We start from the raw sequence: 17,797 nt of genomic DNA, 5'->3' as shown, positions 1-17,797 counted from the left end.
GTCTCACGGATTATGACCCGTGAGACGGTCTCACATGAGACTCACTCTTATTTATTTATTTTTATTTTTTTTGTTATTATTATAAAAAATAGTAATTAGCAGTAATTTGGCAAATGATGTCATACTCATCATGTGTCAGCCACCCACTCAGAGTATGACTCTCGGGCTCACGCAACTCATAGGTTATAATACAACGATTTATTGCCTATATTTATTAATATAATAAACGATAATGACAAATATATATATATATATAGACACACACACTAGCTATTAGACACACAAGTTGTACTTATTTGTTAAGGAAGTTTTGATTTAATTATGAAATTCAATATAAAATTAAATATATAAAAAAATTGATAAGACAATCTCACAACAAATAAAATATGATATATTTAAATTATTAAATTTCAAAATTTCGGTTACTTTGTGTTTCGAAATTTATTTTCACCTGTACGAAACGTTACTGTAAAATTTCTATTTGAGTTATTTTTTAAAAAAATGTTTTTTTTTTAATGTAAAAATACTATTTTTTATTGTAAATTTGAACGGATTTGACCCGTATAACGAATAAAAACCTGTAAAATTGTATCACAAGAGATCTGTTTTTTTATTTAAACATACGTGGGACATAAATAGATTTTAATTCTATTTTAAATTACTATAAATTTTACATAAAAACCATTTGATGCATTTATCGGACGTGCAGTGTCATGTTTGGACATTTAGTTATTTAGATCTGGTCATCTTTTATTTCGAAAAAGGATTCTTCCTAGTGTAATTCAATACACTTGAGGAAGGTCGTTTTTTCTTTCAAAAAAAAAAATGGTTGGCCAAATTTAATTTCAATAACTAAATACTGGGAAGCACTCATCCTTCACGTGATTTGATCTACTTTATCACATAACAATCGATGTTATGTCAGTATTTCGAAACATTAAACATATGAAGCTTTATTTACTTGTACACCGCAGTTGACTAATGTACATGCATCAAAACGAAATGCTGGCTTCTAGTTATTCATACATGCATCAAATCGTATTTATCGAATAATATATTTTTTTCAATTTTTTATTCGTTGTGTGCAATAATTGCTCCGGCTAGCAGAGCAGTCGTCACGTGATACTTGAGCTGTTAATTGTACGATTTAAAATATTTGAGTTACATCATTACTATCGACATGTAACTTTCAGATTAAACGATCCTGCTCTTCCACCTGAATCTTGATCTCCTGCATTTCCTTCTGTCAGCCTCGTGGGTTCCCCACTAGATAACTTCTACACATGGAATTGTGAATAAGCGAACCCATTCCTTCAATTTATTTCCTAGCTATAAAATATTTACATTAACGAAAGAAAAAAAAACACATAATGACAAAAAACTTGTGTGAAACAGTCTCACGGGTCGTATTTGTGAGACGAATTTCTTATTTGGATCATCTATGAAAAAGTATTACTTTTTATTCTAAGAGTATTATTTTATATTGTGAATATGGGTAAGGTTGACCCGTCTCACATATTAAGATCCGCGAGACGGTCTCACATGATACTCACTCAAATTAGAATCCCTAAACCCAAATCCTAATTTCCAAATTTCTAATCCATAATCCTACTTTTACTTTACGGCTTGCCTAAGTTCAATCTGTTTTATTTTCTCGGATAAATACATATATCTCTAGATATACATGATTTGAAGTATAAAATCTAAGACTCGGATTGACCAAAGACTTTGTTTTTTTTTTTTTATTGGATACAACTTCAATTTTAATGTGAAGTAAAATAGTACCTTTTTTGTAATGGCCTAGATTGTATGTGGGTAAAATGAAAAGATGAGGTGTTGCTTAAAGAAAGAGACCGCACCCGTGCCTCTTTTGATACTGCACCCGCGATGCATGAACAGAAAGTTTGCCATTTTTACAGTAGAGTCACCGCACTCGCGGTCTAGAAGGAGTGCACCCGCGGTCTAGAAGGAGTGCACCCGCGGTTAATGGCCAGTAGGGTAGGAAATTTTAACTCAGTTCTTTTCGGGATTAATCGGATCATTGTTCAAAAATACGGGTCAAAATTTTGCTTTTAACATTAAATCAAATGTATAGAAACAAGCATGAGGAAGTTCTATATTTTATTTCAATAAACATAAATATACAAACATGTCTTGTTTATATACATTTGATTTAATGTTAAAAGCAAAATTTTGACCCGTATTTTTGAACAATGATCCGATTAATCCCGAAAAGAATTGAGTTAGAGCCCGAGTCCCCACACTTTTCACTTCATATACATCTGTTTCAATAGTTATATGTCTATCATTTCGTTTAATTTCTTAGATATATCAGTGAAATTTTATTACTAGTGTAGGCTCATATTTAACATGACCCGCTCCAACAGAATGCTCGTAACCTCTGAGCCAATCGTTTTTTTTGTCTTGGTTGATCAGTACACTATCGTCGTCGAATGTTATATCAATTGAAATATTGGAATATTTAATTTTTATTAGTTAGATTTATAAATGAGTTGAATCATCATATTTCTGGGACGAACATGTCTCACACGAGATTTTATAAACACGATTTATTTGGTTAACGTGATCTGTAAACAACTTCATCAATTCAAAAATTTATCCAATATAAACCGAAAAGTACCAGATGTTAGTATATACGAAAATACATGTTCTAAAGCATCAAATTTAAGTTCAGACGTCAATTTAAGAGAACTGCATGCGAAAAGGCCGAATTTGTCTTTCAATTCATGGATGGCTCTTTCTCGGTTGACCATTGGCGGTCCGCCAACACATGGAACTAAATTCACAATATTAAATATATATTATATAATACATTATATTGCTTCATAATAATAATATATTAAATATTTATATAGTAGCTAAATATCAAGAAATTAACATCTCATAAATATGCATAGAATTTTCAAAATTATGATTCTGACAGTTAGTTTACCACTTTTAGTCAATAAAGTTCATGAAAAATAAATTAATATATTATTTATTTATATATACGAGTCGAAAAGATGATATTGAAAGGAATATCTTATTTTTATTTAATCCATATCTTATCTAATTAGAAATATTAGAATTTTGCATTTTTAGACTAATTTTAATTGGTTAAGATGATAAGATTTATTCTTAGATAATTTTATTCTTAAGATTGATCTCACATGATTTAATTTAGGAACTTATCTCTAAGATATAACATCCTAGATTTGAATAGAGAGATTCGCTACAGTCGCTGGAGCTTTGCTGAACCTGCACAAGCTCGGTATTGAAGATTCGTGAGAAGAGCTTGTGTGATTGATTCACATAATCACCGTGTTGTTGATTGGTGTTGACGACACTCTAGAACAACACCGAATGAAGTGTTGGATGAAGAGTAGTTTCGTTTGGTTTCGAACAACACGCCTCTTTTGCTTTATGTATCTAGTTTTAGTTTTATTTATTTTGATGCTGTTTAATCTTTGGAGTGTCAAGGAATTCAGTTTTATTAGTCTCACTAGTATTGTTATGTGTAAACGATTTACACAATTTTCTAGTAAATTTTTGCCATCAGACATCGTACGATTATTCGTACTTCTGCATTATTTAAATCTGATGTTTATTTATTAAAAGTTTACGTGTGTGTGAAATAATCAATTTTTACTGCATGTTATGTGTTCATATTGACATCACCAAAGCACAACATTAATTTCTGATACATACAATATTTTAATTTTTTGTACGTTTAGGAGCAACTATCCGTTTCAAATATGACAAAGACTGATTTAATTTAATGTTGTATTTTTGAAAGGACACTAAATTTTCAAAAAAAATATAATATGTAGATATATATTTTTCGTGGAGAACCTTTTACAGGTGTCTCAACCCGTCACAGAGTTTGAAATTCAATATTAATAGAACTATTTTTTTTACAAAATATAAAATAATATATGTAAATTAATTTTATAATAATTAAGTTTTTTGGACTAAAATTTTAATTTTACTGAAATATATCTTCATTTTTTTACTTGAACTAAATACAAAATTTAAATTTTTATATTTTTGTCATTAATTTTCTGTTTCCCATACTAAATATAAATTTGCATCAAAATCTTAATATAAAAATATAAAGGCCGTGCGGGTTACAGCCGGGTGGGCCATGTGGCTCCACCCTTACCTCAACAAGCCTACGTGTCGACCAGGGAGCTAAATAAAAGTCCACGTGGCGTCAGCCAAGAGGTGGGCATGCAACGCCACGGCCACCAGCGCACGTTAGATATTCGTGCCGCACGTATAAATTTCCAATCTTTTTCCCGCAGATCATTTGACTGTTATTTCCCACTGCTGCTTAAAATAATACAGCACTTTTTTTCTTTTTTTTATGTTTGGTTGTTCTTCCATCTCTCGTACTAAATCAAGAAAAGCTTTGTTCCTCGTACGATATTCGATACTTTTTCTTTTCTTTTTGCTGATTTTTATGTTGTAATGGCGTTAAACTGTCACTAATTTTATTATTTTATGTTCTGCGTGGAACACGCGCATGTTCTCTGTTTCATTTTCGGTGCTTTATGGGTTTCAGAATGGTCCACTGAAAAAGAAGAAGACCGCTTCCTGCGTACCTTGTGTTGTAGTATATGTTCTTCGTTTCGTTTCGTTTCGTTTCATGTGTTTTATTTGAGGGCAGTAGTGATTCGAGCTTGGATTTCGGTTGATGGCGGTTCCGATGATTGATCTACGTCGTTGTGTCTATGGTTGAAATGGGTTTCGGTTCGTTTTTTGACGATGGGACTTTTTAAGGTATTATCGCTTTCACGGAAGTCGGGGTCGAGTTGATGAAGTTTGATGTGGATGTATAGAAAGAGAAATAGAGTAAAAGAGAAGCAGAAATTTGTTGGGGGTTGGGATTTTTGTGAAAACTTCGTGTGTTTTGTTTTCACGTGAGAAAAGATGCCGCATCGAACTACTTACTTTTTCCCGAGGCAGTTTCCTGACCGCAATTTTAACGACTCTTCAAAGTTGGTTTCGGATCACGGGAAGAAATGTGTGATTGGTGGCGGAAAGTCAGATGCCTGTGAGCTCGTAGAGGTCAGCGTCAACGAAGAAATTCATAAAGATGATAATAGTAGTAATGACAAGCGTGGTGCTGATAAAAATTACGGTGATAAGGACTGCAAAGTAGGACTTTCTCATGGATTCACGGGTGATAAGATTCACGGGAAACAGTCGGCAGCCTTCGTGGATTGGCTTTCTGAGAAGAAAAAGATTAAAAAATCATCATTTCACGTCGATCCTGTGGAGATCAGATTGACTGAAGATGATGAGAGGGAGCTACTTTTGCAGCCTGAGCCAGCTCAACCTATAGGGGACTATGGCTGGCGGCGGTTGTCATTGCAGAGGCAGTTGAGTGATGCTAGTAGCTATAGTAATGATCGTGTGCAAGGGAAGGGAAGGGACTATGAGAGGCAGGTTTCATTGCAGAGATTGTCTAGTTTTGGGAGCACAAGCTACAGCGGGAGCTTGTTTTCGGGGACTACTTTGGACGGGGATTGGTCATTGACTTCTGCAGTACTACCCCCTCAGGATTCAAATACAGGTAAGGAGGAGAATGCGGAGGGGGAGATCGAGGGTGGTAGGAGGAAGGAAAACACCGATAGTGGATTGGTGCAAATGTACAAAGAAGGCTACTGCTTGCAGCTTAAGCTGGCCAAACGGATTATTGAGCAGGCGACGCTTGCTGCGGAGCCTTTACTTCCGCAAGAACGCACAAGTGAAGTAACTGTTGGAGGGTCTTCTGATATGGAAAGAGTCTCCTATCGGCTCTGGGTATTATTATACTGCTTTCTTTTTGACAAGAAATTGATTACTCGTATTGAAACTACTTCAAGTTAACGAAATTATGTTTCATGGATGATTTGTTTATTGATGTTCTTAAAGGTACTATAAGTTAGTCCTTTGTCACAGTGTATAGAAATAAGTTTCTAAGGTTCTAGTGTGGAAAAACAACGACTTCAATATAATTTTGTGTTTTTTTTTTATCTCTTCGTTTCAGGTAACTGGTTGCTTGTCTTACTCTGACAAAATTTCAGATGGGTTCTACAATATTTTGGGAATGAAGCCGTATCTATGGCTGATGTGCAATGACTCCGTGGAAGGTAGAAGGATGCCTTCCTTGGCGGCGCTAAAAACTGTCGAACAAAATGATGCTTCACTGGAGGTAATTCTGGTTGATCGACAAGGAGACTCACAGCTCAGAGAGCTTGAAGATAAAGCTCAAGAGATTTATTTTTCTGCGGAGAGTACACTAGTTCTGGCAGAAAAACTTGGAAAACTTGTTGCTCTCTACATGGGGTGGGATTAACCATAGAGTTCTAAAAGTTTGTACATTGTATACTTATTCTAATGCTAATCAAGTTTGTGAACTTTCAGGGGATCTTTTCCATTAGAGCAAGGTGACCTCCACCTTGGATGGACATCAGTCACCCAGAGATTCAAAGAGTTTTACAAATGCATAGTGATTCCAATTGGTAACCTCTCCATGGGTCTTTGCAGGCACCGTGCTATACTGTTCAAGGTTATTGTATATCCAACTCCAGTATACAAGCATAACCCTCCTCGCAATCTTATTTAGCGTTAAATCTTTTCAGAAGCGTGTGATCTAAAGGTGTTGTGTATCAGCCACTAGGGATTTATTGTAATTTCAGGGGACGAAGCTTCCAGTTTCTAAGACACCTACGTGTTCTCAACTATGTGTTCTTTAGGTTAGAATTTCTTCCAGGGGGAAGTCGGCCAATTATACCTTCAAATGACATGTTTACAAAACCAAGTAGAGACTATGTCTTGATTCATATAGCTTTCTTGTCTACACTCTGTCGGTTCTTGCCTTACCAAATTATCGTGTGATATGGACAGGCATTCTTCGTATAACAAATCAAGTAAAAATAGACGCGTCCTTCTGTTTATAACCCTGGGGTATGATAGTACAAGGGTTCTTTTCTTGAAGGAATGTGAGCTGACGAACCATTCAGATACATTGCAAACATCTTTATTTGTGCCCATGATAAAATTGCTAATAATTATCAGTACTTTTGTGTTTGACGTGAGGCTAACTTTTGCATTCAGAAACTAGCAGACTATGTAGGATTGCCATGCCGAATTGCTCAAGGTTGCAAGTATTGTGTTTCAGACCATCGATCTTCTTGTCTTGTCAAAATTGAGGATGAAAGGAAGCTTCTCAGGTAAAATAATTCCGTTCTATATATTTATAATCTCTCATAACCTATGCCGTTGTAGTAGATTAAAGACCTACTTACCTTTTATTTGATGTGATTGAGATTTGCGTATCTATCAGAACAATCACCGCACTGGATTGTAAAAAAAAAGAAAGAAAGAAAATGGAAATATAATAAAGAATGGTGCCAATTCATGTTTGAGTGATGATATCTTATTCTTCTTATACCATTTACCACTCTTCTTTGGACATGCCCAAAGTCGTTAACTTAACCGCAAGGAGAGGAAATCATCATCTCTAACGAATTGAATGCCATTTTATCATTAGGGAATTCCAATTAAAACGAGTTCAACATCTTAAAAACTTATTGTGGTGCATGCAATTGATAGCTCATAATCAGGAGCTAATTTGTTATTTTTATGTTTATTTTATGATTCAAATTGGTTACTGCTATGCTTTATTGTGGTCCATTGGGGGGGGGGGGGGGGGGGGTGGTTGTTCATACATGCCACCTGGCGTCACCTTGACGTCTTGAGCGCCTCAATTTTTTTAATTCATATTTTTGGCCTAAAATGTCAGAGTGGTTGCGAGAATCTCATACGTGCCTTAATCTTGGAATATTTTAAAATGGCTATATCTCATTTGAACCCAATTCGTTTTGCCCCTTCGTATTTTCTCTTTAACCTGCCATTATCTGTATTTTCTCCTCCATATATTGGCATTTCTTCTCCTCTTCCTTGTGCATGGCTATCATCGAACTAGGTTCTCTTGTATCATTTTCTGTTATTATTGATTCCTCACACCTGTTAGTTTAGTGATGCACATAGTCACACACACTGCAACACCACAAATATATTAGGCCAGAACTTCATATAAGTTAATTAATGTTTTGGCATAGTTATATTTTTTAGCAGTAATATATTTCTCCAGTTATCTTTTTCAATTTTATTGTTTTAACACATTAATGTTTCATCAGGGAATTTGTTGTTGATCTGGTAGGAGAACCGGGGAATGTCCATGGCCCAGATTCATCAATAAATGGAAGTATACTTGCTTCTGTGCCTTCACCATTTCAAGCATCTCACCTTCAGCGACCTGATCTAATCAATGAGTTCCAATCAGTAAAGACAAAGCATGCATGTTGCTCCAACAATCCTTTATATTCAGGTTCATGATACTTTACTTGTCTTTACAGTACTTTTATTCAGGTTCCGTACAATTAGTGAGTGTTATCTAAAATTGGTGGGCGTGTTGTGAATGTTGGCATTGGTATCAATCACGTGAGGATTGTGTTAGTAGGTGATGAAGAAAGGTCATCCTTGATGCTGAATGTGTTATCTTACTTGATTTTGCTGTATGAAAATCAAGGACCGTTTGAGAGATCAGTTCATCAGTCTCTTTCAAGGCTGCAGATGCAATAACTTGATTCGTAAACTAAAATAACAAAGGGAAACATATAAAAAATAATAGTTAAATAAAATAACAAAGAGAAAAGTAGGAGAAGAATGAGTAATTGAATTTCAATGTATGTTTCTTCAATTATGAACCATTTAACCATCTAGGATGTATTTTCAGGTAGTGGGGATGAAATGAAGGGTATTAGTTTGCTGGAAAGTGCAAAAGACAATGGGTGCAGAACAGAAGTTTTTGGTGTTACTGGTACTAAAACATATGAAGATGATTATTCTAAACCAGGGGTTGACACAACAGTCCCAAGACAAACGTCCAGGAAGGAGATTAGTGTATTAAAAAATGCAGTTGTAAGTCAAGCTGACAGCCAACCTCCCAATGTAACCTTCTCTGATAGCAAAAAAATGTTGGAGATGAAAAACACTTTTCGCAATCATGGGAAACCTTCTGCCACAACCATGCCGAGGTACTTGAGTCTGGAGCCTTCTCTTGCAATGGATTGGCTTGAGATCTCATGGGATGATTTACACATTAAGGAACGTATTGGTGCTGGTACTTCTCTGATTTTTGCAGTCAGAATTTCTTTTATTTGGATGATGCTGATTTCTTAAACTTTTGGGTTGTAATACATCTGTCATTAATCTTATAGGGTCTTTTGGCACTGTGTATCGAGCGGAATGGCATGGATCGGTTAGTTTTATAAGTCTTTCGCTTTTATGACTAAGTTAATTCTATAGCATTTATTCTTGAACTTTGATTGTGCTTATGCTTATGTTACTTCTAAAGTCAATGTTCATGATCTGTCAGTTTGTTCTGCCACTAGCACACACTCCAAATAAATTAAGAAATAAAATAAGGAGTAAATGATACACGGTTTAGGTGTGTTATGCTTTGTCAATGTCCCATTTGTTTTAGAATGCCGATTATCGAATGTTTGCTCATCAGGGTGACAGCCAATTGAAAATCACTCGGTTTCTTTTTTTGGGTTCTCCTTTCATTTACTTACCTATGAATTCTTCTGACATTGCAGGATGTGGCAGTTAAGGTTCTAACCATTCAGGATTTTCATGATGATCAGTTGAAGGAGTTCCTGAGAGAGGTATGAATTGTAAACTAGATTTAAGCATTTTCATTTGGATATTTATCTCGACATTATTTACCTAAATGGATTTATTAATCATAACAAGATTATTTTTTGTTTGCATTTGTCCTTTAACTAATGTCCTTAGAACCTTTACTTATACACTTTGGATGATAATTTGTGGCTGGTAAGTTGTCGGCTAGATTTACTAGATTTCTTGTCTTACCATTTTCTGTTTGCAATACCTTTGCAGAAAAGGGATCTATGATACTCTGTGGGAAACATTATCTTGTTTTCGACAACTAATGCCTTGTGAAAATTAACCTGGCCCCTAGGATAATGCTACCTGAACAAGTATTTTATTGTTTGTTTTTATGGTTAAAACATGTGAGTGCAAAATGAGATAATTATGTTATTTTTGTTTATAAAGATGAGAAATTGTTTTTGACGAAAACAAACATAGCTTGTGGGTTGTATCGTACTATGTATTCTGATTTAAAAGTTCTAGTCTCACCAGTTATATTGACCCTAGCACATACTTTTTATTTTCATGGATCCATTGCTTGTTTACGCTGTGTTATGCAATATTGCATTGTATGATGTAATTTTATGTTTCCCTGTATTGTAATATTTAAACTTAAAATTATATTTTGTGACTGTCTGAAGGTCGCTATTATGAAACGTATACGTCATCCAAATGTAGTCCTGTTCATGGGCGCAGTTACAAAACGTCCACATCTGTCTATTGTAACCGAGTATCTGCCAAGGTATACCTTTTTTGGTTCCACTAACACAAAATGAAGATGATATTGAAGGGGACTTTATATAAGCTAAGTTTTGTGTAATTGATTCCCATTGAGCAGAGGCAGTCTATACAGACTTATACACAGACCAGCTGCAGGGGAAATTTTAGATCAAAGGAGACAATTAAGGATGGCTCTAGACGTGGTTAGTTTTGATTGTTTCTTCATATTATTTTGTGGTTTACAGTTAGTTTTCTGATGAACGTTGCATTGTAGGCAAAGTGTATCAATTATCTTCATCGTCTGACGCCGCCTATTGTCCATTGGGACCTCAAATCGCCAAATCTATTGGTTGATAAAAATTGGACTGTGAAGGTAATATTCTCTTATTGCTCTGGGAAATTTTTACCCCATCATGCCTATATCTGGATATTACAAAAAGAAGTATATAGCTGAATAATTGCTTATGACTTGGCTCAGGTATGTGATTTTGGTTTGTCAAGGTTCAAAGCAAACACATTCATATCGTCGAAGTCCATTGCTGGAACAGTAAGTCTATCTTTCCGTCCCTCTGTTGCTAACAGCTTAAACAAACTCCGAGGAATGTGGATTAAAATTGTATGATATAATCATATAAGGTACAAGTGTATTTCATTTAGAGACAGCTAGGTAAATAAAATAAAGTTTCAAGATTATGGAAATTCGATATCATGTGATTGTTTTAGGAAATGAAGATTTTTTTTTGGTTTCTCATTCTTCATACTGTCTCTGTGTAGTTGCTGCTTCATTGGTCATCGAAAAAACTTTTACATGCCCTTAGGTAATTATTCCCTTATCCATTGTGGTATACACTCCCTCGTTATCATGATTTGTTGTTTCATTGTTTCACCAAAACAAATTGTTTCTTTTTTAATGTTTAATGATTAGGAACCGGTTAATGTAATAATAAAGGTTAAAATATATCAGAAGACTTGTGTCATCTTTTTTTTTTTTTGCGTCAATCACTAAGAGTTAAATGATGAATAAAACACAATTGAGTCAAAGTTGTGTGCCAGCCAGATGATATTTGAATGCATTCACGCTCTCAAATGTGACTTCGACATGCCTACAACAAATCAGTTATTATTTCTTAGTACTTCAAAGTTCAAACATTTTCCTGTATTGCATAATATGCATTCTGCATGTGACTCTTCCCCATTTCCTTTCAGCCTGAATGGATGGCCCCTGAATTTCTTCGTGGGGAGCCCTCCAATGAAAAATCCGATGTGTACAGTTTTGGGGTGATTTTGTGGGAGCTTGTCACAAAGCAACAGCCTTGGAGTGGACTTAGCCCTGCCCAGGTTTCATCCAATTTAGTATTACAAGTCACGTATAATCTAACTTTTACATTTATTGTCTTTCATACGTTTTTAATGGTTATCCATATTTTAATGCTCTTCTTTATGTTTCATGATTATGTTCCATGATCTTTGAAAACACGTAGGTGGTTGGAGCGGTTGCTTTCCAGAACAGGAGGCTTTCTATTCCCCAGAACACATGCTCGATATTGGCGTCCCTGATGGAGTCTTGTTGGGCTGAGTAAGACAATGCTATCATTTTGAGTTATCGTTTACCTTCTAAGATTCATTTCAATAAATATGTTGTATAAGTAAGTTGGTTTATAGTCATCTATGATTTGTGTAAATATTACTTGGATAATACTTGAAGTTGCAATAATTGCTCTAATTTGATGATTGAACTAAATAGATGTATGCTTAGGCTATGAAAGACCACATTTGAATGGATTTGATATCTTGGAGAAAATGATATGTTCTTTAGGATGGTAAATGCATGATGGAGTGTAGAGGCAGATATTCATTAATCTTGTGGGATAGGATTAAAGGTGAACTCGTGAATTTAGTCCGTGTTATAACATAGTTTGGTGGCAGAAGAAAATTTATAGTTAAAGATTGATATTTTTATTTGAGCGGTTAACCCTTGGTCCCTGATGGTCCTTCTCTGATGAGAGGTATTAAGTCTGATTTAATAGTATCTCTTCAACTGCAACTCTAGAAGGCGTTAGTAAGATATATGAATCCGTTACTAGTTACATCGCTGTTTGTTTTGCTTGCTTCCGATGATCACCAAGTGTCTAAGATCCGGTACTAGTTACATCGCCGTTTGTTTTGATGATCACCAAGTGTAATTAAGGTTTGTGTTTCCTTGCGCTAATTAATAAGATAGATGGACAATATGAGCAAGTTCATCTTTGAATCTGTTTTCTTAGCCAACATCCTTTTGAAATTAGTAACCAAACTTTCTTTCTTTACAGCGACCCTGCACAACGTCCTTCTTTTGCTGATATCGTTGGGACATTGAAGAAGTTGCTCAAATCTCCGGTACAGTCCATACGAATGGGAAGACCATGAAACTCCATCCAGCATATCTTTACCCCGGAACGCTCTCCTTTCCGTTTCTTTACAAATTTGAAGATTCAATCAAGCTTACAGCTTTTACTAAGCAATCTTTGTACATAAATTGCTAATATAGCATGGCAAAAGGCGTACAAGGAAATAATTAGAAATAATCATTGTTGTTTGCGGACAACTCCTAGTTGCATTAGGAAAAACTTTGATTCCTGAATGAACAGTAATAGCATACTGCATATGGACCATATGACTATATGAATACAACTATATTCTCTGTTTTCTGATTTCATTTCATGTTATACGAGGATACACCAGTATATTTAATACAATTTCTGAGTTTGCTGCTATGGAAATATGCATCTGTAGGATACACCGCAGGAAGTTATCACTTTCTCTATTTACTGTTACTACTTTTGGTGCACGATTTCATAGTGTAACCCATACATTTGGACAGAGGCATACTTTGTAAATACTTTTTTCGAGTAGGGTGGAGCCATTACCCTCGAATTGGATCCGGATGGGCAGGTTACCTTGCAAATAATTGATGTTAAATTCTGGTCACTGTTTCGTCCGGTGAATCGTTCTGAATATGGTGTAGGATACATCGTGCAAAAAATTTCTGCATTCAGGTGATATATTCTCTACTGTTTCTGGTTGGAAGTTTGAAAGTCTCATTGTATTGAAATGTGCAGTAATTATAAATGATATTGTTTAAATGCTGGAGTTTAATGAATAGAAATTAAGTAAAAGAAAACAAAAAGAAAAATCGACTAAACAAGAAGAGTCTTAAAGTATCTTAGCCTTCGGAGGTGCTGAGGCACCTGTAAAGAGGCGCTTCATTACTTTGCTGCCTTGGAAATTCCAAGGCTGACAGGAAGGTTTTGTTGCCTTGGAAATTCCTAGGTAGAGGCGGAGGCGGAGGTGTTGTTTATCAAGAGTTGCGATTTTTCATGGGAATTGTTGTCACAAAAAAAAATTGTTTATCGGTTAAATTTTCGAGATTTGTGACTCATATATCAATCCATCTGAATAAATTAACATAATGAGAGACAATATAACATCAACTTTGAGATAATCAAACAAATGAAGATCATTTAGCATTTATTCTCAAAAAGAAGTTTGTTTCATTTTATGGTTATGAAACTTGTGATTTGTAGTGTTACTATCACAAGTTGGAAATCGCTGAATATCAGGAGATGACTGTCATATCCCGTGAAGACCATGTGTGGGGCAAAATTGTCTTAAGGACTAAGAGTTTTCTCATGCTTCGACTTTAAAACATATTTTCAAGAGTTTAGTTATATATATGTTACTGATCAAATGAAGGTGATAAGGAGAATCCCCACCAACAATCTTAAGACGAATTTTGCTATTATTTGGATTCTTCTTTTTTGGTTTGCAACTTTGAAGATGTATGACAATGAATACGAATGACTTCAAATTAGACAGTATCACAATACAATATCACGACTTGTGAATCGTTGAATTTAAATACTAGGTTTTGAAATTTTAATTGCTTCTTTTTGTAATAGTCCTTAATTTGATGTTCTTTCGAATAATTTGATAAAAAAAATTACGACTATGTTCAATTTCCTGTGGAAAATACAAGGATTATAAATTATGAACCACGAGGATTATGTTAAACGTATGAATCTGAATAAATCTATTCAAGTAGTTTCTTTGCTCAAGAATGCAATACTTTGTATATTAATTTTAAGAAAATCATTGAAGGAAGCAGAAAATCGGAATGAGACTCGAGATCCTAAACTTAGACTATGGATTGAAAAAGATAATCTGATGTCTAAAATTATTCAGCATCAAATAAGATAGGCGTGGAAACATAAATGGCCAATCCATTTATTCAAAAGTTTTATGGCTCCTTAAATAGAAGAAAATAATATTTCATCATATTCATTTATAACAATACAAGATATAAAATGTATATATTACGAAATAAAAGATGAAACTTTATTGCCAGAATGACGTGTCAATTATATACAACATGTTGTATACGTTGTGACAAATTGTTATGCTCTCTTTCATTTGAGAGAATGAAAATGAAAGAGTTGTATTACTCTTTGTATCCATCGGTTTGGAAATATATATGTTGTATATAATTAAACACCTTTCTTATATCTAGTGTATAGGAGGATGAGTTTGGTCCGAGTGGCCCATTCCAGAATCAGCTCCTGTTGATCAAAATATATCTTGAAGAAAACAATAGTATAATGCTTAATTAAATCAAACCGAGGCCTGTAGCTTGTACAGTTTCCTTAAAACAGATTCGTCCCCTCCGGTATGTGCTCCGAGGATTCAACGGACGTCTGTTTCCCAGGATACAACGGGCAAACTAGCAGAGTTGCAGCACAAAGCACTATGCTAATGCGAACAGAATCAGTACCTGAACTTTATCAGTAGACGGAGCAGAAGCAGGACTGGAGCAGAAGTACTGTAGCAGAACAAGCAGAAGTACTGTAGCAGAACAATGCAGAAGTACTGTAGCAGAATTTCAGCAGAACCAGAAATTCAGCAGAATGACAGCAAGATGGAGAACAAAATGCAAGGGAAAGTGAATCTGTAGGTGTTTTTTTTTCTCTCATCTTTCTTGGCTAAGCACATCTCCTATTTATACATGTCAATACCATCCATATGAAAGGCCAAAGGTTGCCTTAAAAGATGGTAGATGAAACACAAAGAGTTGGTGAGATGAAGCATCAAAAGCAAAGCCATGTGAAAAGTCTCAAGGGCATGTGAAAGGTCTCATCCAAAAAAAATAACAAAAGATGGCATAGACTGCTAGATGATTTTTGCCTTGATCGGTCCGACATTCGACGCGCCCAGGTCGCGCTCGTACGTTTGCACACAAGTCAAGCCTTTTTCCACCGCAAATCGGGCCCATGATTTGCACCCCCCCTGCGCCTGTGTGCGCGAGAGAGAGCCTCTTGACCAATCATTGTTACACCTCCATAAAATGTAACACAATATAAATTTATCTATACCATTCATTTTTCCAATGTGGGACAAACCCATATTTTCAAATTTCCATTCACTCACATGGAAAGCCCATAAGCCAAAAGTCCACCTTTAATCCAACAATCCCCCACATGAATGGAAATTGAAGTTATACGAAAGAATTCCACTGATAAAGTTCGACAGTTGAGTCTTGCATAGGATAGGCAGGTGTTATCCTTTGAACCTTCCTTTGTGAAAGCATATTAATTCACTGGTTGACAGTAGACGTGATGTCTTTGAACTGTACATCCGTTTGTGTGAATTGTGATATAATTCACACAAGACTCTCCCTGATTGTGTTCGTTTTGGCCATGAACACACGCCTGGTTCTGCAAGAGGGTCTAGAATTGAGCCCTGCAATTCCTTCGAAGCGGCCCCACTTCTCTCTCACATAGGTGATTCTATATTGCTTCTTATCAGAATAATTAAAAGCCGTAAGCTTATCCTCAACATTCACTGTTTCATAATAGAAATGGATTAGGGATAATCCCCACAATGATTCTCCAAATTAGTGCGATTAGGTTGTCCCATTGAACCTAGTTCTTGGGATCTCCAGTCAGCGTATGTTGGGTTTTCCTTCGCACCAATTTATTCTATAGGCTTGAGCCCCATTCCCCTTGACATTTTCGAAACTAACTCTTTGTTTAACCCTTTGGTTAGCAGATCCGCTATATTATCCTTTGACTTTACATAGTCAACAGAGATAACTCCAGTTGAGAGTAGTTGTCTAATGGTATTATGTCTACGATGTATATGCCTAGACTTACCATTATACATTTTATTTTGTGTCCTTCCAATCGCAGATTGGCTATCAAAATGTATGCATATATCTGGCACTGGTTTTTCCCATCCGGGAACATCTTCTAAGAAGTGACGCAGCCATTCAGCCTCTTCAGCACACTTGTCAAGAGCTATAAATTCAGATTCCATTGTGGATCTGGCTATTACAGTTTGTTTAGAAGATTTCCACGCAATTGCTGCACCTCCTAAAGTAAATACAAATCCACTTTTATATTTTGAGTCTTTCATATCAAATATCCAATTTGCATCATTGTATCCTTCAATAACAGCAGGATATCTGGTATAGTGCAGCCCATGATCACGAGTGTACCTTAAGTATCTTAGCAATCTGATAATTGCTTTCCAGTGTTCAACTCCTGGATTACTCGTGAATCTACTCAATTTTCTTACTGCATAGGCTATGTTTGGTCTTGTACAACTCATTAAGTACATCAGACTTCCAATGACTCGAGAGTATTCTAATTGAGACATACTCTCACCTCGATTCTTTGATAGATGTTGAATGGTATCTATCGGGGTTCTAGCCAATGCAGAGTCATCGTTATTGAATTTCTCAAGTATTTTTTCAACATAATGTGACTGACTTAGGACTAGCCCTTCTGATGTTCTATGAATTTTAATTCCAAGGATTACATCGGCTAAGTTCAAATCTTTCATGTCAAATCTTGAGTTCAATAATTTCTTGGTGGATTTGATCATCTTATCATTACTACCAATGATAAGTATGTCATCTACGTAAAGACATAAAGTGACATATCCCATTTCAGTGTTCTTTATGTATACACATTTGTCACATTAACTGAATTTAAATCCACTTGCCATCATGGCCTTATCAAATTTTTCGTGCCATTGCTTTGGTGCTTGTTTTAAGACATACAGGGACTTCACCATTTTACATACCTTATTTTCTTGCCCAGTCGCAGAAAATCCCTCAGGTTGTTCCATTTAAATTTCCTCTTCTAAATCTCCATTTAGAAAAGCTGTCTTTACGTTCATTTGGTGTACTTCAAGATTCCGCAAGGCGGCAATCGCAAGTATCACACGAATAGAGGTTATTCTCGATACAGGAGAATATGTGTCAAAGTAATCAAGCCTTTCACGTTGATGGTAACCTTTAATTACCAATCTG

General features: G+C 35.4%; 1 protein-coding gene across 1 annotated transcript; it reads left to right on the top strand.

Annotated features, from left to right (window-relative positions):
• The first annotated feature begins 4,303 nt into the window (after nt 1–4,303).
• Nucleotides 4,304–13,208, top strand: LOC140827597 (serine/threonine-protein kinase CTR1). Its single transcript, XM_073190325.1, has 16 exons — nt 4,304–4,420; nt 4,565–5,808; nt 6,035–6,333; nt 6,412–6,556; nt 7,105–7,220; nt 8,190–8,380; nt 8,789–9,175; nt 9,273–9,313; nt 9,654–9,722; nt 10,371–10,471; nt 10,568–10,652; nt 10,724–10,822; nt 10,928–10,996; nt 11,656–11,787; nt 11,931–12,025; nt 12,759–13,208. The coding sequence occupies exons 2-16, from the start codon at nt 4,933–4,935 to the stop codon at nt 12,853–12,855; spliced, it is 2,802 nt and encodes a 933-aa protein (XP_073046426.1). The 5' UTR covers nt 4,304–4,420; nt 4,565–4,932; the 3' UTR covers nt 12,856–13,208.
• The last annotated feature ends 4,589 nt before the right edge of the window (nt 13,209–17,797 follow it).

The sequence above is a fragment of the Primulina eburnea genome, chromosome 3 (assembly GCF_022965805.1).
Source record: "Primulina eburnea isolate SZY01 chromosome 3, ASM2296580v1, whole genome shotgun sequence".
NCBI lineage: Eukaryota > Viridiplantae > Streptophyta > Magnoliopsida > Lamiales > Gesneriaceae > Primulina > Primulina eburnea.
Note: the sequence above shows the minus strand (reverse complement) of the source record. Positions and strands in the feature narration are given on the sequence as shown.